Genomic DNA, 26051 nt, shown 5'->3' with positions numbered 1-26051 from the left:
ACGGCCCCAGCTTCTCAGAAGTAGCAAGAAAAACCTCATGACCTTCAGACTCTGGGACGCTGAACTTCCTGAACCTCAAGTGTGGGCCCAGCCCCCACTAGGTGCCCAGAGTGCCACATCCACAAGAATTAGTCATCCGCCCTGTCGGCTACACAGGGCTGGAAGCAGATGGATGGGAGGTAAATCGCCCATCTGACTCAAGCTCTGGAAGTGACTGAGTCAGGTGCTCACACCCGCAGTCCCAGCTACTCAGGAGGCTGAGATCTGAAGGTCGCAGTTCAGCCTGAACAGAAAAAAATCCAATTAAATAAACCAGCAGAAAAGAAGTCAAAAGTGGAGATGTGGCTCAAGAGGTAGCATGAGAGCTTTGAGCAAAACAGCCAAGCAAAAGCTCAAGGGCCAGAAATGCCAGTGCGTGTGCGTGGGCACAAAGACACACACACACGCACACACACACATTACTTCCACAATGAAGTCTCATTTTGAGCAAATGGCTGGTAAAATGTCAGGAGTGTTTTGTGGGACAGCTGAGTGGCAGGTCTGTGCAGGCAGGGTGGCACACAAACTGTGCCCAGGTAGACGGGTCCCCGGCCACCACCCACAGCTGCCTCCCTAGCATGGAGGCATAGGTCCAGCTTATAAAAAGTGACAAGTCTGTCCAGCTTGTAGATGTGTGGCTTCAGCCTCAATGCGGGCCTCGGTGCTGTCCAATCCATCCCCAGGCCTGTTTGGGAAGCACAGGGCTGGGATGTCACGGGATCTCGTGCAGGCTCCTGGTCAAAGCTGCCAATCACTGCCTCATTCAAGGGAACTTGAACACAAGACACAGCTTTCAGTCTGGACTTGGAAAGCTCTCCAGATTGGTAATATTCTGGGAAGAGAAGGATGAGACAAGGATGAGCCCACTGATTTGTGCCACCCGCTCCACCAAAAAGCAAGTTGTTCACCGCCCATCAACGCCCCAGCACCAGCTACAGGTCCTCCATCCTTCCTCAGGTCTTGCTGGTCAAAGCCAGCACCCACTGAGGCTTGACTTAGGCCTGGACACCGATTCCTTAGTTTTGTTTTGTTTTTGCTCAAAGCTGGTGCTCTACCACTGGAGCCACAGCTCCTCTTCAAGCTTTCAGTGGTTAATAGGAAAGAAGAGTCTCACAGATGTCCTTGAAACTGCCATTCTCGGATCTTAGACTCCTGAGTAGTTAGGATTACAGGCTCAGGCTCATACTATCTTTTGCAAAGATCTCGGATCACTCCTTAAGTGATTACTTGCACCACAGGACAAACAAGGTTCATGTCCCCAAGCTTTGGAAAAGGACAGGTTAAGAAAAGAGCACTAAGGTCCTGTATAATTCCCAACAGCCAGATATGCCAGGGTTAAGCAAAGTGCAGTCAGCCAGCTCTCTGGAGATGTCTCCAGAAGCTTCCAGAAGTCATTCCTGAAGAGCGAGGCAGAAGTGTTCTAAGAGATGAGGACATGGCAGGAAGGCCTAGTCCTAGGGCAGCTCCTACAGGCAGAAATTCTGCAGCTATTTCCCAACACCAACAGCCAGAACATCCGTTTTTAAGCTTGTTTTTAGTCACACTAAAGATCTAGGCTGGACATAAAGTATGTTATCTTAAGTGGATTTTGAGAAAGAATGGGGGAGGCTGGTTCACCACAGTCCCCCTAAAAACAAGAAACTCAGAATAAAAAAAAAATCAGTCAGGTGCTGTGGCTGAAATCTATGTTAGGTATTAGGGAGGCAGAGTTCTAAAGATCACACACTTCAATGCCAGTCCAGGGCAAAAGAAAAAGAAAAAGTTTTCAAGACTGCATCTTGACTAGTGACACTTGTGGCAGTCTCCGTCCATGGCGGAAGCACAATGGCTGGGCCCAGTGCCCTTCCAGAAACTCATAAAAGCTAATAGGAGGATCACTGTCCAGGCTAGCCTGGACATAACGGTGAGACCCTACCTCACAAATCATGAAATGTGCCAGGGGCGGTGGCTATGATCCTAGCTACTCAGGAGGCTGAGATCTGAGGGTCGTGGTTCAACGCCAGCCTGGGTACTAAAGTCCATGAGACTCTTATCCCCAATTAATCACTAGAAAACCAGCAATGGTGCTGGGGCTCCAGGACAGGGTGGTAGCCTTGAGCTGAAGAGCTCAGGGACAGCACCCAGGCCTAGAGTTCAAGTCCCATGATGGACAAAAAAAATCATGAAACACAAAAAGGGGTTGGTGGAGTGGCTTGAGTGGTACAGCACCCATGTAGCAATATGAATCTAAGTTCAAAGCCCAAAACCACTACATAAATAATTTTTTAAAAAATCCTCAGTGGGGTGGAGGCGGAGGGAGGGAAATGGGGACCAAGACAAGTGAAAGGGTATCAATGTATGTGAATTAATGCACCTTCTATCTGGCAAATATCATGTAACCCTTCTATTAATTATAATAAAAAAATACGAAAAAAAATCCTCAGTAGCAAGCTTTATTCTAGTGAGAACTTCTCAACAACCCAGTAGTACAGAGACTCCTCCTTTCAGCCATCCCGCCCCTTGTGAAGGACAGTCCTCCTACATTTATCCTTTACATTTTATGACAGTGTAGAGTTGGGAGGGAAGAGGCTGGGAACATGGCTTAGTGGTAGAGTCCTTGCCTGGCATCATAAAGCCCTTGGTTCAATTCTTCAGGACCACATAAACAGAAAAGGCCTAAAGTGGCACTGTGGCTCAAGTGGTAGAATGCTAGCCCTGGGCAAAAGAGGCTCAGACCCTGAATTCAAGCCCCAGGACTGGTTAAAAAAAAAACAAAAACAAAAACAAAAAAAAAACGGGAGGGAAGTTAAGCTGCTGAGCCCTTGAACTTTCTTGAGTGAAATGTGTGTTCGCCTAGTCAGTGTCCATACAGACATCAGAGTGTGCAGATGAACCTAAGACTGGAGACCAGAGCTGAAGAAAGAACATGCTGGAGCATAGAGGAGACTCAGTACAATGTCGCCGCCGTTTAGAACTGTCCCCGAAGGCCTCAGGGAAGAGGTGGTGGCATTTGTACCTAACCCTGGCAGTTCAGATTGAGCAGAGGGTGGGAAAATATGCCCCCGGCCTGTGGCCCCTCCTCTGGGTGAGGTTGCCCTTCCCTGTCCTTCTCACCTGCGAGGCCTTCCTGGCCGGGAACTGGGCGTAGCTCTGTCCACTGCAGTGGCCCCTGGAGCCCATGAGGCTGCAGATGGAGCGGCTCTGGTGACTGGCCAGCTGATTCATCAAGTCAAAAGCAAAGGGGGAGGACACGGCCAGGCTGCTGACCCCCGCTGCGGAGCGGCCTTGCTGGCTCTGCAGGGTAGCCACTAGCTTCCTGAGGGAGGTGTCTGAGAACTCGTGGAAAAAGCTCTTAAAGCTGGGGTGGCGCCGGATCTGGAAGCAGGAATGTAGGCAGGTCATTCCCCCCGCCCTGCCCTGTACAGCCAGGAGGGCAGCTTGAGACCAGGGACGGAGCGCCCTACCTGCCACCGCCCAGAACCCAGGGTGCCAAGCCCAGCTCTGAGCGTCTGAGAGGAAGAACAGGACTACACATGGCTCACGATTCTAGAGTGAGTGCTCTGAGGGCCAACAAAATGCAGGTGAAATCCCCTCCCCAGGACTGTGGCAAGAGTGCTCAGCCTCAGGCTCCTCCACCCCAGCCCCCTGCCCAGGCAGACCCAGAGACAGGAACTTGATACAAGTGGTTGATGGTGAGCCATCCCAGAAACATGGAACTGAGGACCAGATGGGAAAACAGCCACCTAGGTGACTCCTGAGGCTTGGATGCCGCCGGGGGAGGGGCTGGGGTCCTCAGCACAGACACTGGGGTCTCCCATCAGAAACTGGTGGAGGCTGCTATTAAGTAAGTGCTGATTTTGCTTGGTTAATTTTGCTATGGTTTCTGAAGCAAAAGATGTAGATTCTGGTGACTGGGGGTGGAATGGGGGTGAAGAGATGTACTGATACCCCCTCTTCCCATAGGACCTGTCCTGTGTATGTCTGTCTAGGGAGACTGGCTTTTGTTTGTTTTTGTTTCTAGGAGCAGAGGACATCCACACACTGAAAGAACTAGAACCTAGCTGGGTGCCCATGGCCCATGCCTGTAATCCTAGTTACTCAGGAGGCTGAGAGCTGAGGATTGAGGTTCAAAGCCAGCCCGGGCACAAAAGACTGTGAAACTCTTATGTCCAATTAACCACCAGAAAACTGGAAGTGGTGCTGTGGCTCAAGTGGTAGAGCATTAGCCTTGAGCTGAAGAACTCAGGGATAGCAACCAAGCCCAGAGTTCAAGCCCCACAGCTTGACAAAAAAAAAAAAAAACCAACTAGAACATGGCATGGTCATGCATTCCTGTAATCCTAGCTACTTTGGAGGCAGTTGTAGGAGGATTAGTCAGGCAAGAGCTGGAAATCCCTATCTGGGGAAAAAAAAATAAGACTAAAGCAAAAGAGCTGGGGCTTGGGTTCAAGGGATAGACTATCTGCCCGGCAAATGTGAGGCCCTGAGGTCAAAGTGCAGTAGTGGCCAACAAAACAACTAGAGACCCAGCTGCTGACCACAGGCTCTAAGGGACTGGAGCTCCAGGCAATGGGGTCCAGGCAGCTTCCAGGCACTGGGATGTGAGCTGAGCTACAAATGAAGGATTCCAACAGTTCAAAGGCCTCAGCTGGTGGAGAAGCTTCACAAGCACTGAGCTAGTTTCAACTCTTGCCTTATCTCTGGCATGCCTGGCTTTTGTTGCATAAGCATAAGTTTGAGCGAGTAGGTAATTATGCTTCATTTTGCAAAAGAGGTCCCACAGGTTAAGGGGCAAAGAGGTGGGGACCTGGACTTAATCCTGGCGTGGGAGGGGGTAAATGAGACCTGGGTGGGCCCCGGAGGACTGAGCGGAGCTCACCTGCTTCCCGAGCTCGCCGTCCACCTCCTGGAGAAGTGCCACCAGCTTGCAGATGAGCAGCTCCTCTGAGGAAAGGAAGAGAGATAAGAAGCAGCACACAGGGTGATATCAGCCCCCCTTAACAGAATGTCCCAACAGCGCATGCGCCAATCACAACCCAGCAGAGTGGGAGAGAGCGTTATTTGGGATGACTGTAATAGTCGGGTCCACATTGGGCATCTGATGAGACACAGAGGCCTCCCTGGGTCAACAATGGAGGCTTGGACCCAGAGCAGTTAGCCAGAAGGCAAGGGGGACACAAGTCACAGCCACAGGTACCAGCACAGGTGAGGGGCCCGCCTGTGTGCAATGGGCATTGCCAGGTGTGGGCAGTTTGAAATTACACCATTGGGTTCTACAGATGCTACAAACTGGGGCTTCCGCCCCCTGTCCCAAGCCAGTTTGCTAACAGGCCACTGATGATGAGGGCAGATCAAGCTAGGATTTTACAGGACTGTTCCAGCAAACCAGTATGGGAGTCCAGGCAAGCTCTTACAGAATGCCCAGGTGTCCTCTGCCGGAGCGAAGCTCTCTGCTCCAGCTCTGCCTGGCAGTCTCAGTCTAATGGGGAAGCTCATGCCCCTGCGCTGCCTGCCCCCCTCCTCACTCCCAGAGTATCTGCAGTTGCCTTTCAACTTCCTCTAGGGCTGCTGGCTCCTTAGCCTGTGGCATCATGCAGAAGAAAGGCACCAGGAAGAAGTGCCAGGGAAGGGAAGGAGGGTACTAACTAGGATCCCATGTGCCCTCCAGCTGAGGTCCCTGGTCCGGCATGCGGCGTCTGGCCTGGGAGGGGGCTTCGGATACCCTAGGTGGTCTGGCTTCTGTGGCCCAGGTATCTGGAAACTGCAGGCCTTCTGCATCTGTGAACAAGAGAACTGATTGTTCTAGATCTGATTCTGGAGCTCCTAGCCCTGCCCCTCCTCAGAAGGGTAACAGAGCTCTTCACCCTCCGCCTCCTCCCACTGTGGTGTGGAGCAGTTAGAAAGCAAAAGACCAAGGGAGCCACTTCCCTGTGGCTGCATTGGAGAGGTTGGGCCAAGTCACTGGTCTGAGCGTCAGAGGCCCTGGCCATCCCAGGTCTGGGCCTCACAGGCTGTGTATGGGGAAATAATTCCTGTGACAGTGACATACAGCAGGCACTACATAAATGTCAGGATCATCAACTACCGCCACCACACGTCCTCACTCCTCAGTGCTGGAAAGCAACAGTGGCTCTTCTCCCACCCTGTCCAGAGCAGCAAGCCAGAGGTGACTTGAGGCGGCCTTGGCAGGGTGCCAGTAGCTCACACCTACAATCCTAACTACTCAGGAAGCTGAAATCTGAGGAGCGAGGTTTGGTTCAAAGCCAGCCCAAGAGGGAAAAGTCTATGAGATTCTTATTTCCAATGAACCACCAACAAACCAGAGCTGTGGTTCAAGTGCTAGAGCACCAGCCTTGAACAGAAAAGATCAAGGACAGTGCACAGGCTCTGAGTTTAGGCCTCAGTACTGGGAAAACATAAATAACTAAAACCAAGGTGACCGGAGAGGGAGCCTGTGTTACCATGGCAACCGGGAGCCAGCCTGCTCACCTGTGCTACTGGAGATGGAGGGCCGGTGGCCCCCAACACACACAGGCAGGAAGCTAGGCTTCTTGGGCCGCCGGGCCTCAGGGCTGGCTGTATCAGCTTCACCCCCTCTCTTGGGCTCCTTGGACCCATGCTTTTTATGAGAAAAGACTCTGCGGAGGCTGGACTTCTTCTCTTGGGTCTTCTTCCTGCTGACTGGGGCCAGGTTTTCTACAGCCAACTCTGCCTCTAGGACTTGAGGTTGCTGGAGGGGAGAAGAGAGAAACTGAGTCAAGATCTCTGACTTTGAGGAAGCGGCAGGTGGGCTAGAAGGCAGAACCTGGCAGGAGTTGGCCTTGGGCCTGGGAATGGGTGTGGTTTGAGAGGAATGGGGGCTTGGGAAAGAGGGGGGCTGGGATACTGTGGGGGCCCCAAGAGAGGGACAGGGTCCCCTGGGAATGCCTTCCTCACCTGCTCTCCCTCCAGCTCCTCGGCATCTTGCAGCAGGGCAAGGATCTTCTGCACGAATTCTCCTACGAAAGATCACAGTGTGAGCCAGACGCCCACTGGTGGCACATGCCGGTAATGCCAGCTACTGAGATCTGAAGATCCCAGTTCAAAGCGGCCCCAGCTGGAAAAGTCTGTGAGCCTCTCATCTCCAGCTAACCACAAAATAAAAGCTAGAAGTAGAGCACTAGCCTTGAGCAAAAATGTTCAGGGATAGTGCCCAGATCCTGAGTTCAAGCTCTAGGACTGGCACATGCATGCACACATGCACACTCACACACACACACACACACACACACACACACAGATCACATTGTTTAGGGAAGTTGTATGGCCAGGTGGCTCACCTGATCATAACTTCACCCACTCCCCTCCTCTTCTATGTAGTCTGAGGGCACAGTTAGCTTTGGGGGTTCACTGTTTATCCTCTCACCAATGTCCCCCACCCCCAATAAGGGGCTGATCTTCTCCCTCTGAATCAGCCTCATCTCTGTAGAATAGCAACTGTCCCAATTTCCCTGAGGGGCACATTTTCTAATTTAAAAGCAAGGAAGTGTAGTCTAGTCACCTAGCATGCACGATTCCTCAGTACCACATACTCAGAAAAAGATGGAAGTAGGGGCTGGGAGTTTGGCCTAGTGGTTAAAGTGCTTGCCTAGCATGCACAAAGACCCAGGTTTGATTCCTCAGTACCACATACATGGAAAAAAACCGGAAGTGGTGCTGAGGCTCAAGTGGTAGAGCTCTAGCCTTGAGAAAGTCCAAGGACAGTGCTCAGGCCCTGAGCCCAAGCCCAGGACTGGAAAAAAAAAAGAAAGAAAAGAAAAGAAAAGAAAAAGCTGGTAGTAGCGCTGTGGCTCAAACAGCAGGGCACTAGCCTTAAACAAAAAGTGTCCAAGGACAGTAGTTCAAGACCCAGGACTGGAAAAAAAAAAAAAAAGGAAGAAAGCAGGGCCAGAAGCGTGGCCTAGCAGTATAGTGCTTGCCTAGCATGCACAAAGCCCTGGGTTCCAGTCCTTGGTACGACATACACAGAAAAAGCTGGAAGTGGTACTGTGACTTAAGGGTAAAGTGCTAGCCCCGAGAAAGCCCAAGGACAATGCCCAGGCTCTGAGTTCAAGCCCACGACTAGGGGAAAAAAGGGCAAATCTGGGGCAAAAGCAGAGATTTTAGAAAGGATTTTTCAGATGTGCAAAACTGTGATTCGAAGTCTATACCTGGCTCTGTCAACAATACTAATAGTGGCATCCGTTCCATTTGTGGACCTTCTCTCCTCTTCCCACAAGTCCCTCCCCAGCACCTCTATTTCTGCTTCCTGCTGCGCCCCCCACCCCCAAGAAGAACAGCAAAAGGTGCTGACCTACAACTTGGTTAGTTCATGTTAAGCCAGCCTCTCTGCCCTACTGCCTGGAAGGCCTTAGTTGTTTTAGTACCTCCAACAGCCCTAGGAAGAGGGGGTTATGAGGGCCCCCAACTTGCAGATGAGGAAACTGAGGCCAGTCCAGTGACAAAATGATTTGCCTGTGTTCATACAAGCTCAGACTAAACACCCAAGCCCTACAGAGCACCTGTCTCCTGAGCCCTCACCACAGGCAACGTCCCCACCCCCCCACTACACCATTAGGTAGGTCTGCCTCACTGGGGCTCAGACAGGGGAGGCCATCCCCACTCCACCCCGAGCTGCCTTCAGCTCCCAGAGAGGGGTCTGGACATGCCATCTCTCCCTGACTCTCCTTACAGAAGAGAAGACAAGGCAGAGGACCCAGAAAGGCGGGGTACTGACTGGACTCGGAGGCTCTGTCCAGCGACGGCTCCTCCCCAGCTCCCAGGTGCTTGCCTTGGCAGGGAAGGTCAGAGGAGCTTGGGCTCTCAACAGCCACACTCAGGGCCTCGCAGACTTCAGGTGCCTCTGAGTCTGGGGAGCAGAATGGAAGGGTGGGAGTGTTAGGTGGGCCCAGTGGCTTGCACAGACCTCACAGTGGACACTAGGACTGTGTGCCCCCCACGGAAGGGGTCTGCCCACTGCTGAGCTGCTGTCAGCAGCCTGGCCTGGCTTCCCCATAGCTTCTTTCCTCTCTCCTCGGCTCTCTCCTCTCCCCAGGACCCCCATCCATCCACCATGTTGGCTTGAGCCACAGGATGACTAGCAGATGCCATCTTCACACCGTGGGCACCATCACCTTGTTCACAGCCTTCCCGAACACTCTACCCTCTGAAGTGGAGGCTGCAGACAGGAGGATGGCTGGAGAGCTCAGCGCAATCCCAGTCAAGAGCGCAGGTGATAGTGCGTGTGGCATGAGTGACACGGGTGACAGCACATGTGGCTGTGACATGCTGGTATTCCTTGACCCTCCCCAGGGTTGGGATTGGCCTCTGGGAGGGAGCTGGGCCTAACTGGGGTTCTCATGCTTGGCTCTGAGCTATCTGGGGGTTGCCATGGCAACAAGGGGGGGCAACCTCCAGCTGGAGCCCACTCTGTGCACTCACCAGGGCTGCTGGAGGAAGAGGGGTGGTGGCCCCCAATACACAGGGGCAGGAAGGTGGGCCTTCTGGGGGGCCGGGCTTCAGGGTGAACGGCATCAGCAGTGCCCATTCTCTTTGGTACCTCAGAGCCAGGCTTCTTAAGAGAAAAGGATTTCTTGACGCTGGCCTTTTTATCTTGAGGTTTCTTCCTGAGGGCCGGTGCTGGGTTTTGTGGAGCCAGCCCTTGCTGAGGGACTTGTGCTTGCTGTGGGGAGAAGAGAGAAACTGAGTCAGGCCTCTCTTGAGGCAAGGGAAGGAGTGGCCCAGGTGAGTGGAACCCCAAGTCCTGAGACTAGGAGGAAGCTGGGGAGGGGACTGTGAGGGGGGAGCCGGGATTGGAAGGACAGGGGGGTCCAACAAGGAGAGACCCCTGGACTGCCAGTGGGGGAGGGGAGGGACTTCCCCGCCCCTTGCTCCTCACCTCATCATACTGGTCTCCCACTTCCTTGAGAAACTCCACAATCCTCCAGATGACTGCGTCTTCTGTAAGAGAGCACCATGTCTGTCACCCCTAAACATGCAGAGAGCCCGGCGTCACCCCTAAATTCACAGGGCTCCCGCCTTCATCTCTAAACACACAGCACACCGGCCGTCACCCCTAAACATATACAGTACTCTTGCCTGCCACTCCTACACACACAGCATTTTCTAACCCTGTCCCCAACCTCTCTCTCAGACCAACCTGAGTAATTAACGTATACGTGTGTGTGTGTGTGTGTGTGTGTGTGTGTGTGTGTGTACGTGCACCAATCCTGGGGCTTGAACTTAGAGCCTGAGCACAGTCTCTCAGCTTTTTCATTCAAGTCTACTTGCACTTCTGGCTTTTGGGTGGTTAATTGGAGATGAGAGGAGTCTAATGGACTTTCTACCCAGGCTGGCTTTGAACCATGATGCTTACATTTCAGCCTCCTGAACAGCTAGGACTACAGGTATGAGCCACCAGTGCCTGACCCAATCAGGGCCTTCCATATCAAATGAGAGCCCCAAACACCTCAGGGCCATAGCGGGAGACTAACCCCATCTCAGAGAGGGTAGTAAGATGGCCAGAGGATTCAGAGCCAAAGCATGACTCTGGATGTAAGCGTCTGCTCAATGTGTGGACATCCACTTGGGCTTCAGGGAGCAGCGGGGCTTCGGGTGGCCTCTCAACCCTCTTGGGCCTTCCTTCCTTCCCCTGTGAAATGCAGGCCCTCTCTTCCCTTCCCAGGCTGCAGGACCATGGGGTGAGAGAAGGAGCTTGGAAACCCTGAGAGCTAATGCTGCTTCCAACCTGCAGAATTCCAGGGAGAAGACATGGAGGAGTCCTGGCTCCACTGAGGAGGACGGGGAAGACTGTCAGCAGCCTGCAACACAGCTGCCACACTGACGCCTCCATCACAAACAACAGGAACGGTTTCTCTATACCCAGTCAACCTTATTCAAGGGCACTGTGCCCCGCCCGTCTGCTAGCTGTTAGCTAGATGCAAATATGACTCCTTGGCCCCGCCTGGCTGCTGCTTCTCACCGACCCCCCATCCCCCGCCTGGCAAACCCTGTTTAAAACGTGTTCTTGACGCCATCGCAGGTGAGTAAACAATTAGCTGTAAAGTCTCAATAATCTACCAAAACACCTAACTAAATGCCTTTCTATTACATGCGTACTTCCCTTCTCGCCTAGCTTTTAAAGTCTGGCCATCCTTCTTAAGGGAATTGGAAGAATGGAGAATTATTATTATTAATTTATTAGGTGTAACAGTGGTGCTATGGCTGTGTAGGAAGCTGTGCTTAGGGTCATGCGTTTAAGAGTTTAGAAAGGAAGCATCACTTCATCCTAAAATGGTTCTGCAACAAAACTAAACGTGTGGGCCGGGAGTTTGGCCTAGTGGTTAAAGTGCTTGCCTAGCATGAGCGAAGACCCGGGTTCGATTCCTTGGTACCACATACATACAAAAAAGCTGGAAGTGGTGCTGAGGCTCAAGTGGTAGAGCTCTAGCCTTGAGAAAGTCCAAGGACAGTGCTCAGGCCCTGAGCTCAAGCCCAGGACTGGAAAAAAAACAACAACAAAAAAAACTAAACGTGTGAAGAAACTGGCAGTTACATATTGGGTGTAATTAGCCAGTTCTGGTGGTTCAAGCCTGTAATCTGACTTAGTCAGGAGGCTGAGAGCTGAGGAATGTGACTCAAAGCCAGCCCATGTAGTTTATGAGATGTATGTCTCCAATTAACCAGAAGTGAAGGTATGATCCAAGTAGCAGAGCACCAACTTTAGGTCAAAAAGCAAAGTCAAAGCCAGGCGCGGTGGCTCTCACCTGTAATCCTTGTTACTCAGGAGGCTGAGAGCTGAGGATCAAATTTAAAAGCCAACCGAGGCACAGGCACAAAAGGACCTGAGATTCTTATCTCCAATTAACCTCTAGAAAATGGGAAGTGGGGCTTGGCTCAAGGGTAGGGTGGTAGCCTTGAGCTGAAGAGCTCAGGGAAAGCATCCAGGCCAAGTTCAAGCCCCATGACCCACAAAAAAAAAAATAGCTAAGTCAAACTGGGTACAGTGGCTCAGGCCTGTAATCCTAGCTACTCAGGAGGCTGAGATCTGAGGATCATGGTTCAAAGCCAACCCAGGCAGAAAAGTCCCCATGAGACTCTTATCTACAATTAACCATTCAAAAACTAAAAGTGGCACTGTGGCTCAAACTATAGAGTGCTAGCCTTGATCATAAAGAAGCTCAGGGACAGCGTCTAGGCCCTGAGTTCAAGCCTTACAACTGACAAATAAATAATGAATAAATAAATAAATAGCAAGCTAAGCCAGAGCACAAGTCCCTAAGTTCAAGCCTATATAAGCACACAGAAGCACACACATATACACGTGCGTGCACACACACACACACACACACACACACACAAATTGTGTGTTTTCTATCCTTTCCTGTCTTCTCTATATATTTTTCTTTTTCTATTTTGCTGAATGAATTCAGGGCCTCTTTTATGCTAGCCAAACTCTTTTCCACTGAGTTCACACTCACATTTACTCTTTACTCATGTGTATGTATGAACACACACACATACATACATATACATATGTATACTAAGTCTTGAACTCAGGGCCTCTTGTTTGCTCACAGTTGGTATTCTGCCTTTTGAGCTTTTTGCTGGTTATTTGAAGAGGGAGACTCTCAGGTTGGCTTTGAACTCTGGTCCTCTAGAGTTTATATGTATATTTGCCAGTCCTGGGGCTTGAACTCAGGGCCTGAGCACTGTCCTTGGGCCTCCACCCCTTGAGCTGGCTTTTTTTTTTCTATGTATGTGGTACCGAGGAATCGAATCCAGGTCTTCGTGCATACTAGGCAAGCACTCTACCACTAGGTCAAATTCTCGACCCCTATATATTTATTTATTTATTTATTTATTTATTTGTTTGTTTGTTTGTTTGTTTGTTTTGCCAGTCCTGGGCTTGACCTCAGGGCCTGAGCACTGTCCTTGGACTTTCTCAAGGCTAGAGCTCTACCACTGGAGCCTCAGCACCACTTCCAGCTTTTTTCTATGTATGTGGTACCGAGGAATTGAACCTGGGTCTTCATGCATGCTAGGCAAGCACTTTAACCACTAGGCCAAACTCCCAGCCCTATATATTTATTTTTTAACAAAATAAATCTTGAAAGCCTAAAACCAAAATCCCATTACCACAAACACCTAAGACCAGGAACATTTGCCAGCACAGTCTCGGGTTCCCATCTGTGGCCAGGAGCCAAGAAACAGGTATGAAGGCGCAGTCCCTGGGTTCTCAGAACCACCCTCCATGCTCTCAGAGATGGCACTGTGCAAGCACTCTCATTTGGTGACAGCCACATGGTGGCAGACAGAAAGGAGCCTGAGGATTGGGACTCACGGTCAGGCTTTTTGGGTTCTTCCTCCGGCAGGGGGCCTGCGGCACAGGGAGAAATGTCCAGGGGCTCAGCACTGCATCCTTCAGCAGGCAGGGGCTGGCAGCCACCAGACTCTTGAGCACCTGGAACACAGCAGGTTGCTGTCAGTGGTTCTCCTGCGACTTTGTCACCCATGAGAAAACAGCAGCAAACCCACAACTCAACAGGCCTGCTGCCACGCTCCCCACACCCAGCCAACCATCACACACATGCCAAGATTTCCATTGCAAAGGTGCTGCTAGAGTCAGGCACCCCATTACCTGGATCTTCCTGGACTCTCGTCCTGTCCTGCACCCTGTCTAACCACAGTGAATTTTCGGGGGGGAGGGCTGTCCATTATGGAGTTTGAACTCAGGGCCTAAGCATTGTCCCTCAGTTCTTTCACTCAAGGCTAGCATTCTACCACTTTGAGCCACAGCTCCACTTTCAGGTTTCTGATGATTAATTGAAGATAAGAGTCTCATAGACTTTTCCTTCCCAGCCTGACTTTGAACCATGAGACTCAGATCTCAGCCTCCCGAGTAGCTAGGATGACAGGTGTGAGCCACCAGCGCCTGGCACCACAGTGGATTCTAAGCCTCCAGGAAAGAAGGCTTTTAATCTGAGACCCCAAAGATGGCCTGAGAAGGACCTCAGAGCCAAAGGCTACAGGGGACAGTCACTTGCACAAACCCATACTGCAGGTTTAGGCCCGAAGCAGCCAAGTCTAGAACCAAGTCTAGGACTAGCATTTCAGCAGCCATTTATGGGCTCACCAGAGGGACGGAAGGGCTTCCTCCTCTCACCCCTTCCCCACCAGTCCTCACCAGGCCCCTCAGATTTAATGGCATGTGACAATGCAAATGTTGGGCCCAGCTACCCCTTGCCACAGTCCCTGTTTTATCTCCATGCATGGATTTAAAAAAAATAATAATAATTAATAATAATAAAATGGAGGTTCCCAGAGGAAAGTCCCCAGCCCTAGACCACACAGGCCAGGGACAGCGGAGTCTGGAATGGCTTGATCTCCAGTGCTCTGCCACAGCTGAGGGGCTGTTGCCTTGGGCAGTGGGATCTATTAGGAACAGTTCAGTCTGCTCACCCCTGCAAGCCAGGCCTGGGTCAGCAGCCCCCACAGGTACCCAAGCCTCTTGGCCTCTGGCCTTCTGGTTTGGGGCCTCGAGGGTTTCTTCAGTATCATGTTTCCTGTGCTTCTTGCGGTTGGCTTTCTTGTCAGGGGCTTTCTTTCTGAGGGCTGGATCCTCTGCAGCCTCTAGGGGCTCAGTGGGCTCCTCCTTCCATTTTGACTTCCTAGTGCTCTTTTCTTTGGGTTCCTCAGGGCCTGTCTTGAGGGGGAAGAAGTTCAGAACCATCTTCAGCCACCCCTGCTGGGCCCGCCGCTGGGACTTGTCCTTCTTGGCATCTTCTGGAGACCCTTGCTCCCTGGGGATGAACTGTGGGTTCCCATCCAGAGCCGGGGCTGCAGCTTCAGTGCCTTGAGCCTCTGTAGACGGAGCCGGGCTCTGAGAACATCCGGCCACATCGCTGGCCACTCGGCGAAGCACCCTCTGGCTGGGAGTGGTGCGCAGGGAAAGGCACTGGCAGGTCCTGGCCTCCGAGTCCCTCCGGGGGGCCTGTGACCTGTCCAGAGACCCAGCTCGCCTAGCTGCCAGGGACTTCCTCGGACCCCTCCGGTTCTCCATTGGGCTATAACCAAAACAGACAGCTCCCTTAGGAAGGCTGGGGGGGGGGGGGAACAAGCCTGGCTCACTACCACGACCTGGATTCACCCCCGCTCTTGTGTGAATAACTGTTGCCTCCCAGGACACCTGCCCCAGGCTACCACGGTGCCTCAACAGCCCCAAAGAAACTGAGTGTCATCATCCCCATTTTCCACGGGAGAAACTGAGGTGGTCCTCATGGCTGGTTGGAGGTGGGGGAACAGAGGACAACCATAGCTTCCTAGAGAAATTAAGTCTAGGGCCGGGAGTTTGGCCTAGTGGTAGAGTGCTTGCCTAGCATGCACGGAGACCCCGGCTCGATTCCTTGGTACCACATACATAGAAAAGCTGGCAGTGGTGCTGTGGCTCAGGTGGTAGAGCACTGATCCTGAGCAATGCCCAAGGACAGTGCTCAGGTCCTGAGTTCAAGCCTCAGGACTGGCAAAAAAAAAAGAAAAGAAAAGAAATTAAGTCTAGCCCTCACCTTCATTTAATCCACTGAAATGACCTTAACTTTTATTTTTAATGTTTTGGGCCAATCCTGAGGCTTGAACTCAGGGGCTGGGCACGGTCCCTGGGCTTCTTCTCTCCAAGGCTAGCACTTTACCACTTGAGCCACAGCACCACTTCTGGCTTTTTTGAGTAGTTTATTGAAGATAAGACTGACAGCTTTTCCTAGCTGGGCTGCCTTCAAACCACAACCCTCAGATCTCACAACCTGAGTAGCTAGATGACAGGCATGAGCCACGGGCGCCTGGCTAAGACTTTCTCTTTCTCCTTCCTCTTCCCCTAGTTGTGTGTGCAGGGTCACACTCACATACAGCCTTCACCATGGGGGAATTCCGCCGGGGCAGATCAGTAACTAGGAGAACATACTGGGCCCGCCTTCCTGGCATGGAAACCTCCTGCTCATCAGCATGTCTATCACCTTCAAAGGCCATATCTGAGCGAAGTCCAAAGAAGGCCAGAGCCTGCCAGGTGACAATCCCAGGACTTCTATGACCTAACAGACCCGTGACGCATTTAACAACAAAAACAAAGCAAGGCCAACCTGGAGCAGGAAGTTCACCTATTTTTTCCAAACACATGGCTATGTTTGATGAATTTTCTAAACACTGACCTCATCTCTGTTGGGTTTCTACAGGGCTATGAGCAACATACAGCTTCTGAGAAAGAGGAGCTGTGCCCTCCTCCACCCTGTCTAACCCGCACAGGGCATTGGGCCTCAATCCACCTGCCACCCACCCCTGAAGCAGCTCCGAGGACAGTGTGTGTAGCACACGCGTGTAAACCCAGTACACACCTACAGACACACAACACACTCAAGAAAAAAAATCCAGTATTTTCTGGGTCTAGCCTGCTGTTTGCAATCTGCCCTGGTTACCTTGAAGCCCCACCAGGGAGGACTCCCCAATACCACCCCGCCTGGCCAGAGAAACCCCAGTGTTTGTGGGACAGAAACAGCACACACAGAGGTGAACCAACCAGCTACTTCATGCTGACAGAGAGCCACCCCCGACTGTGACCTGTTGGGTCATGGGCCCACAGTTACCCTGTGGGGGACGCCTGCACCCTTAGAAAAGGTTGAGGCCGCAGGGTGGGCCTCACAGACCTGTGCTGGAAGCCAGTTGGGGAGGAGGAGAGGGTCAGGGTCACCACCACCATTAGTTCTGCTCATGAGTCCCCCGAAGGGGCTAACCATAAGGCCCAAGCACAGTGCCCCTGCCCTGGAACCCCTAGGATGACAGAACCCCATTGTAGCACCCCCACTTGAAGGGGCTCCCAGGGAGCCCTCCCCCCCAGGCTTGTCCCAGTCGGCACCTGCTGTCCCTGTGCTAGTGATCATTCTCAACATCCTCTTTGGGTTTTTTTTTGGGGGGGGGGTCTTACAGAGGCTCCTGTAGTCCCTCCTGGTGGCAGGAGAGCCGCCATGTTGGATAAGCCATAGCCTGTATGGGGACCTTCAGGGAAGAACGCTGCTCAAGTGTGGGGACCACACTTGAGAGAAGGCCCCTCGCCCCACGTGCCCTCTCTGCTCTGCCTATCCACCGGATTGCCCAGGCCTGTGGGTGCACCTCCAGGGTGCCCACCTGGACACCCTGCCTGGCTGCCACCCAGCTGGTCATCGTTCACTTCATGATGCGTGTGGATGGACAAGACCTGCGCCAGGACTCAGCATCGGGGCCCCCTCTGCCTCGGGTGTCAGGACCTCTGAGCAGCCTAATGGCTCATAGGGAGTGTGGGCCACCCCTCAGCCCCCAGGAAAGCAGTGAGGCCTGGTCAGCAGCAGGCTGCACCTCCGTGCTCCCAGAGGGCGGGAAATTGCCATTGTTTTCTATTTGGTTGAAGGGATTGTAGATTGGCTAGCTTTGTTTTGTGAGGCAGTCTATGTACCCTAAGCTAGCCTTGAACTCTGGATCCTCCTGCTTCAGCTCCCCCAGTGCTGGCATTACAAGCGTGTGTCACCCTACCCGGTGATCTTTTCAGGATCATTTGACACCCCGAAGAAGGAACTGCCCACTGGTGAGGCACTGTGGAGCAGGCCGTGGGGATGTGACCCCCAACATTTGAGAACCCTAAACATGATCACTGCTCACTTCCCCCCTAACCAAGAGCTGTGTCTCCCCACTGTGTTCTCCATCCAAGACCAGGTTCTATCTTTTATGAAGTCTATTTCTCAACCTAGCCAATGGAACCATGAGAGGGGCTCCCGGAGATGAAATTTCCTTGCTTAAGATGGCAGCTAATAATAACAGGATCGGGACTTAGGGTCAGACCCTAAGTCCTCCCTTCAGGCCTGGTGGTCGTCGCCTCCCCTAATGCTCCAGCCCTGGAAGGAGAGGGGAGGGAGGATCACACCAACCTTGGCCCACGGAAGTCGCTCCTGTCCCAGTTCACCTTGACTCTGATCCCCAGATCACGGTATGCTCGCTGCAGGCCGGAAGCGGGAGCTTGTGAGGGTCTTGTGCCCCCTTCCTGGAAGAGGTGCTCCTAGCCCTGCTGGCAGGTGTGCTCACGCCTTGGGCGTTTATAGCATATCTGCCAGGCCTGAGCTCACCAGCAGCCAATCCAGAGCATCAAAGGCCAGGCACCTGCTCAGCTGTCACCGCCCCTCCTAGGGCAGCTCCCCACTGCTGCTCCAAGGACTCCAGGGAGGGGGAGGGAAGAGTTTCAGCCAGCAACTTCCTTATTGAACTCAGATCCCAAGGAGAAAGCAATGCTCAGAAAACAAGAGTGTGGACTTGAAAACAAGCCTTTAGGAGAAACATGGGGTGAGGGGGAAGGGCGGTCTTAGCACCCCTCCCTCTGCTCCTTCTGGTGACCCCTGAGTTGGAAGATAGAATGGAAGGTCATTGATGGAATACATGTTTCTGGACCTGTAAAAAAAAAAGGTAAATTTGGAAGCTGTTTCCAGATCTTCCTGTTCCTAAGCAGAACCACAGTGAATCTTGAGAGAAAAGCTCTTAGAGGTCTTATAAAGCCAGATTTTTAAGCAGGGCACCAGAGGCTCACATTTGTAATCCTAGCTACTCAGGAGGCTGAGACCTGAGGATTGTAGGTTGAAGCTAACTGGTTCAGGAAAGGCTGTGAGACTCTTATCTCCAATTAACCATCAAAAACTAGAGGTGGAAGGAAGTGGGGCTGTGGCTCAAGGGATAGGGTGGCAGCCTTGAGCTGAAGAGCTCAGGGACAGCGCCCAGACCCAGAGTTCAAGACCCATGACTGACCAAAAAACAAACAAATGGCTCAAATGGTAGAGCACTAACCAGCCTTGAGCAAAAGAGCTCAGGGACAGCGCCCAGACTCCTGAGTTCAAGCTCCATGACTGGCAAAACAATTTTTTAACTAAACAAAATAAGATTTAAAAAAAATAGAAGGGCTAAGTGCAGCATTTTACACTTATACTCCCAGCAAAGCAGAGGGCAGGAGGATTATGCTATGAACTCAGTCCTGAAAACAATAAAGCTGGGCCTGATGATGCATGTCTTCTATTCCATCTAAGCTGAGGCATAGATAAGAGGATCGCTGTCGAAGACCAACCCCCAGGAAAAATGATGAGATGCTATTGGAAGGGGCTAGATTTGTAATTCAAATGGTAAAGTGTCGACTTAGCAAGTACAAGGCACCAAGTTCAAAACCCAGGAAAGAAGGGAGTGGGGGGAGAAGGAAAAAGGAAGGAATGGAGGGAGGGAAAAAAGGGAGGGAAGAGTACCACATTTCTAATGTCTTCCTGCTGTGTACTCCTGATGCCTGGCTCTGGAGGAGGCCTCCATAAAGGTCCGATTTTTCATTATTGCTAGCAGACTTAATAATGCTTCTTTTATTCTTTTTTTTTTTTTTTGCCAGTCCTGGGCTTGGGCTTAGGGCCTGAGCACTGTCCCTGGATTTTCTCAAGGCTAGAGCTCTACCACTTGAGCCACAGCACCACTTCTGGCTTTTTTCTATGTATGTGGTACCAAGGAATCGAACCCAGGTCTTCGTGCATGCTAGGCAAGCACTTTAACCACTAGGCCAAACTCCCGGCCATGCTTCTTTTGTTCTGCCAACAAACAGGTTTGGGATCCAGCTACATGCCAGACATGTCTCACTGTTGAATTTTGAGAATTTATTAATCTAAAAAGGTGATCCAGACTTTAAACAATGGTTAAATCCTATTCCCTGGCTTTCATTTATTTAGTGAACAGGGACTGTCTTAAGCACGTCCTCCAGGCCCACGAGCTCTGGGCTGGGGCAGGGGCAGCTGGCAGCACACTTGGCTCATCCCTGGTGCAGTCCACACAAAGACATAGAAAATCCCAGAGCAGGTGGAGGGGGATGGGGTCCTGTACAGGCGCCAGGCTGCACCGTGACCAGCCATACCTTGTTCTAGTCTCACAGCAGAGGCCATATTGGGGCTGATACATCTGTACCTCTGTTGTTAGGGCTCCAGAGGGGGAGACTCAGCTGTGTCCTGGAGGTCTTTCCAAGACATCTTGGGCCCTGGACTGAAAAGCAGACTGTGGTGGCTTGCTGACCTGGAGGCCAAGGCTGGGCAGAAAAGTCTATGAGACTTTATCTTCAAATAACCATCAAAAAGCCAGAAATGAAGTGATTCAAGTGGTAGAGGCTTGAGAAAAATAGATAAGGGACAAGGTGGCTCACACCTGTAATCCTAGCTACTCAGGAAGCTGAGATCTGAGGATCAAGGTTCAAAGCTAGCCTAAGCACAAAAGAACCTCTCAGGTTCTTATCTCCAATTAATCACTAGAAAATGGGAAGTGAGGCCTGGCTTAAGAGTAGAGAGGCAGCCTTGAGCTGAAGAGCTCAGGGACAGCGCCCTGGACAAGTTCAAGCTCCAGTACTAGCATAAAAATAAAGAAAAAAGACCAAGAACCCCTTGTTTTAAAAGTATGAAGAACTTCAGGATAGTCAGGAAATGCCATAAATGAAGAGCAAAGATGCTTCCAAGTTCTAGTCCTGGGCATCAGGCCAGGAAGGGGACTCTGCCGGGGACATTCCAGCCATGTGCTGGGGGCGGGGTGGAAGGGGAGAGAGAAGGAGGGAGAGAGGCTGAGAGAGCATATTTTGTTTTATTAAGTATAGTTTATTAAGTATAATATGCTGGGGCCTAAGGTGGCCTTGGCAACAGATGAAGTAGGCTAATGATTAAAGACTGCTCTCACCAGCAGTTCCAAGGAACAAAGCTAAGAAGACATTTCCCAGGGGAAATCCTGTCTCAATCCTGCTTCCCAGAAATCCGTCCCCATCCTGACAAAGGGCTTTACATTTAGAAATGGGCAATGTCTTCAGAGTCAAGAACAAATCAGTCCACACTTTCCGTCCAGAGCCACACCCTTTATCTAGAATCCACCGGTTCAGGGTCCAGCCCAGCCTCCCAGCTTCCTAGAAATAATTCGTCCTCTCTCTCCTCCAGGAGCTGGACCTAAAGGACTGTGATCTCACTCTTGTTCAAGGCCTTGTCAGAAGCCAGGACTACAGCCCTGTCTTGAAGATCATTTCTGAATATCTTTTTGGTTGCTGCATAAAGAGAATTTAGATAATCTGTCCGAAGTGTTTAATGAGTCTCGATTGCAGTCTTGGTTCCCTTTCCTCCTGGTTGGGCCTATCCCTCCAGTGGTCTCCTGTGGCTACCAGAATCTTCTGTCTCCAGTTGTGGGTCCTGATTGTACAGGCATGGATGGAAAAGCCTGGCTTTGACTCTGGGCAGAGCAACTCTGCTACTCACCACCAGAGGGCGTGCTGATCTTGTAATAACAACCACCATTTCTTCTTTTGTCTTTTTTTTCTTGGGGGGGAAGAGGGGTGAGGGTAGGGTGGAGGTCATGAGGCTTGAATTCTGGCCTGGGCTCTGTCCTTGAGCTCTTCAGCTCAAGGCTACCACCCTACCCTTGAGCTGCAGCCCCACTTCCTGTTTTCTAGAGGTTAATTGGAAATAAGAGTCTCTAGGCTTTCTATTGCCTGAGCTGGCTTTGAACCTTGATTCTCAGATTTCAGCCTCCTGAGTAGCTAGGATTACAGGCATGGGCCACTGCACCTGTAATCCTTTGCAAAATGCTCACCTTACATCTGACCCTGGGCTAAGAGCTACTACATATATTATTTATCTTCATAAGCCTTTAGGATTCTGTTTATAAAGTATAGATGGCTACGTAACAGATCAGGAAATTGAGGCTCGAAAAGATGTAAAATATTGAAGTCATGTCAGCCAGGTATGGTGGCACATGCCTGTAATACTAGCACTTAGAAGGCTGAGGCATGAGGGGGATGAGTCGGAGACCAGCCTGGACTATATAATGGAAACACACCAAATCCATACCAGTCAATTACCCAGGACACTTCTGAACCTCAGTTTTACCAACCGTACAAGAGAATAAACGCTATTGTATCAGGCACTTCGAAACTGCTCTTGCTAAAAAGCAAAACCTTCTCTGGTGAGGCCCATGCAGTAACTACAAGCAAGTGATTCAATGACGAAGTGCTTGTGTAAAAACAAGCGCTACCTCACCCACCCACCCTCTGCAAGGCTGAAGGAGACGTCAGCCATTCCTGAGAGCCTCGCGCACATCCCCACGTTGAGACCATTCCTCCAGAGGAAGTGGTCCCATGCAAACTAGATGGGCCCCTCAGGCAGCAAGGACTTCTGTAGGCCACCTTGCAGAACTGAAAAAGTGTTCAACCTACCCAGAGACGGACCAAGACTTCTCCCAAGACCTCCACTCCTGCTCTGATTCTTCCTTTAGCTAAACCTAAAGCTCAGGGCAGGATTCCCAAGGACAGATGTAGGGGTCAGGAAATGCTTTTGTCTATTCTTCCCACATTTGAGTAAATCTCTGTGCCCTTTACCACTACCATTCTTTGTGTACATGCGCATGCATGCGTGTGCGCATGTGTGTGTATGTGCACGTGCACGTGCACGCATACACACACGTACACATGCACACGTGTGCTGGAACCCGGACTTGGGGACTGGCACTGAATTCCTTTGCTCAGGCACTCATAGCACTCTACCAGTGAGCCACAGCTCCACTTCTGGTTCATTGGGAAGAGACTCATGGGCTTTTCCTGCCCAGGCTGGCTTTGAACCTCAATTCTCAGATCTTAGCCTTTTGAGGAGCTAGAATTACCAGTGTGACCTACCACCACCCCGCAGTACTGGTCTTATTTTTATTCTGTGTGGGTCGTGGGGCTTTAACTCAGGGCCCGGACCTTTTCCCTGAGTGTTTTTGTTCAAGACTAGTGCTCTACTACTTGAACCACAGCAAGTGACTTTTCAGTAGTTTGTTGGATATAAGAGTCTAACAAATATTTCTGACTGGGTTGGCTTTGAACTGAACTCTTGAGTAGCTAGGATTTTAGGCATGAGCTGCTGGCGACTGGCTGCTACTGGTCTTTTTATGTCCAAGTCTGTTGGGATTCCCAGATCTGGGAGAAACACTAGAGGCAATAGCGACCACACGTGGGGACACAGGATCTTCAGGAGGACATTCTTGAGGGACCAGGCATTCACACAGAGGTCATGAGAGCTGATGATCTGCACAGAGGACAGAGAACCTTTGTGCATGGAGAAATCCAGTGTTCACAGATGGGGATATACAGCCTTCATACGTACGGGCATAGAAGGTTCATACATGGCAATCTACACCTTCACACATGATCCTGGTGGGTTGGATTTGCTCACATCCAGCCCCACTTCTGTCAAGGACGCCTTTCTCTGCCTCAGAGGCTGGAGAGTCTATTTCCCAGACTCCTTTGCAGCTAAAGTTTCAGATCTGACCCAAGGTTTGTGACTAAGCAAGGGCAGGAAGAAGTGGAATGTTTGCACACACTGCTGGCTGCTATTCATGTTGAGGCTTCTGTGGCTCCGTGCTGTCTGCATCACAGCCAGGGTGAGGTGTCCCAGCTCCCTCCTGAGGCCCCACCTGGAAGTCCCTCTGTCAACCCCCAACTAAAATTGCCTGGAACATTTTCTATTTCCTGAAGCTGAGCCAACTCACAAACATACTTTATCTCCACAGAGCCACAGAGATAAGAGAAAGGAAAGCTCAGATACCAGACATGCCTGATCCTCCTGCGTCATGCTTGGTATGGTTTTCTGAGCATTTGAATCACAGGCCTGGACTTTATAAACAATCTGGAAAGAACCAAAGGAATGAAGGAAAAATCACTCTTATTCTACAGAATCAGTTAAAGAGGGCAAGAAACATGAATGACACCATGAATGACACCAGGCAGGCACTCCAATGCAGAATTACCAGCTCATGGCACCCTGTCAGGATCTCACCTCGCCTCCCTGCTCCTCTGCCATCTGCTCTGGGCAAAGAACACAGCCACACACACATCATCCAGTATAGGGGTAAATTCATGGTCAGTTTCTGCTGGAGAAATTCCAGAGAGGGGGCTGGGAATGTGGCTTAGTGGTAGAGTGCTTGCCTAGCCTACATGAAACTCTGAGTTTGATTCCTCAGTACCACAGATAAAGCTGGTAGTGCTGTGGCTCAACTGGTAGAGTGTTAACCTTCAGCAAAAGAAGCTCAGGGAACTCAGACCCTGAGTTCAAACCCCAGGACAATGAAAGTGATCAAGCAGAGCTGACAGGGTCCCTTGATGCTCTCCCATCAGAGGAAGCAGGTATGGATCAGGAGCCTGCAGATGGCTCACTTGGTGCTAAGAAAGAGGCTTCGCGCCCCCTGCTGGACCTGGTCTTAAACTTCAGGCCTCTCCTTGGTGAGAATTCCAGGCCTGACTTTCCAGAATCTCAGCTCTCCCCACCTTCTCCCAACCACTCAAAGATCAAGAGACCCAAGGCTCCCAGGTTTTAGACCTCACCCCTCCAAAAGGAAGTGAGAAAGGGGTCAGAAAGTACGATGATTAAGGCTGGGAGTTTGGCCTAGTGGTAGAGTGCTTGCCTAGCATGCACGAAGACCCAGATTCAATTCCTTGGTACCACGTACATAGAAAAAGCCAGAAGTGGTGCTGTGGCCCAAGTAGTAGCACTCTAGCCTTGAGAAAGCCTGAAGACAGTGCTCAGGACCTGAGTTCAAGCCCCAGGACTGGCAAATAAAATAAATAAAGTTGGGCATGGTGGCTTGTACCTGTAATCCTAGCTACTCAGGTGGCAGAAATCTGAGGATTGTGGTTTAAACCCAGCCCACGCACTAAAGTCCATGAAACTCATCTCCAATTAATCACCAGAAAACCAGAAGTGGCTCTGTGGCTCAAGGGGTAGGATGGTAGCTTTGAGCTGAAGAGCTCAGGGACAATGCCCAAGCTCAGAGTTCAAATCCCATGACCGACAAAAAAATAAATATTTAAATAAATAGAAACCATGAGGATTCTCAGAAGAGACACTCCCCACTGTAGAATTTAATATATGAAATTGTGATTAAAACATTTTTTTAAAGCAGCAGATTCTGGTTTCAGAACACCCCACTTCAAACCTCTTCATCTGCTAGGCACAGCTGGCTCATGCCTGCAATCCTAGCTACTCAGGAGGCTGAGATCTAGAGTCATGGTTTGAAGCCAGCCTGGGCAAGAAAGTCTGTGAAACTCTTATCTCCAATAAACTGCTCAGAAAAAGACAGAAGTGGCACTGTGGCTCACATGATAAAGCAGACTCTGAGTTTAAGCCACAGGACTGGCAAAAAAAGAGAGAGAGAGAGAGAGAGAGAGAGAGAGAGAGAGAGAGAGAGAGAGAGAGAGAGAGAGAGAGAGAGAGAGAGAGAAAACACAAAATATGAACTCTTCCTTTCTTTTAACAAAGCATGGATTCTTAAAGTGGGGGGGCCAAGGGAGGAAGCAAAGAAAGGCTGGGGGTGGTTTCAAACAAATGTTCCAAAAAGGCCCAGATGGAAAAGGCTTGGTTGGCTCTGCTGGCAGGCAGCAGAAAGTTTAAGGGGTGGAACCTGAGACAGAAGAGATCAGGGAAGATGAGACAGCCCCAGTACCAGTGCCTGTGAATGCATGCATGCTTGCACACATGCACGCACGCGCGCACACACACACACACACACACACACATGCACACATGCACATGCATGGCCTAGGTTGGTGTCAGAGGTTGGAGAGGACAGGTGTTGAGAAGGGGGTTTACCAGTGACAAGTATGTATACTTTCTCACAGAAAATATAAAATGGTTGCTTCTATACTAAATGTGTTTGGCATTCCCTATACCATTTGCATAACATTTGCATTGTAGCAGGAAATGTAAATATACAGGGTTGTGTGCATGGGTTTATGCAAATGCCACTTATTTTACATGAGCATTGAACACACCCACAGTTTCCTATCCACAGGGGGTCCTCTTAGATACCAAGGGATAAGAGCCCAGTTGCACTGTAAGCCAGAGGTGGTGGCTCATACCTGTAACCCTAGCTACTCAGGAGGCAGAGACCAGGTAGACTGAGGTTCCAGGCAGCTTGGGGAATAGATCCTGATA

The 26051-nt window shown here is 50.9% G+C and overlaps 1 protein-coding gene across 1 annotated transcript; it reads right to left on the bottom strand.

The window, feature by feature from the left end:
* Positions 1-482: 482 nt before the first annotated feature.
* Positions 483-15097, bottom strand: Bnip5 (BCL2 interacting protein 5). Its single transcript, XM_090355222.1, has 11 exons — positions 14497-15097; positions 13379-13498; positions 9935-9996; positions 9478-9718; positions 8774-8905; positions 6955-7016; positions 6508-6748; positions 5665-5796; positions 4898-4962; positions 3133-3393; positions 483-871 (listed from the first exon to the last, which is right to left on the bottom strand). Exons 1-11 carry the CDS (start codon positions 15095-15097, stop codon positions 833-835), a joined length of 1956 nt encoding a protein of 651 aa, XP_090211348.1. The 3' UTR covers positions 483-832.
* Between the last annotated feature and the right edge of the window lie 10954 nt (positions 15098-26051).

This window comes from Megascapheus bottae, chromosome 22 (genome assembly GCF_031878675.1).
Source record: "Megascapheus bottae isolate mThoBot1 chromosome 22, mThoBot2.hap1, whole genome shotgun sequence".
NCBI lineage: Eukaryota > Metazoa > Chordata > Mammalia > Rodentia > Geomyidae > Megascapheus > Megascapheus bottae.
This window is presented reverse-complemented; position numbering and strand designations above follow the sequence as displayed.

Bases quoted from the DNA above. Each gene is read 5' to 3' on its own strand.
- Bnip5 (XM_090355222.1), bottom strand. From the start codon at position 15,097: ATGGAGAACCGGAGGGGTCCGAGGAAGTCCCTGGCAGCTAGGCGAGCT. The intron at 13,499-14,496 runs GTGAGCAGACTG...GCTGTGTTCCAG, and splicing joins CCCAGGCCTGGCTTGCAGGG to GTGCTCAAGAGTCTGGTGGC. The intron at 4,963-5,664 runs GTTAGTACCCTC...TCCTTTCCTCAG, and splicing joins GGAGGGCACATGGGATCCTA to AGGAGCTGCTCATCTGCAAG.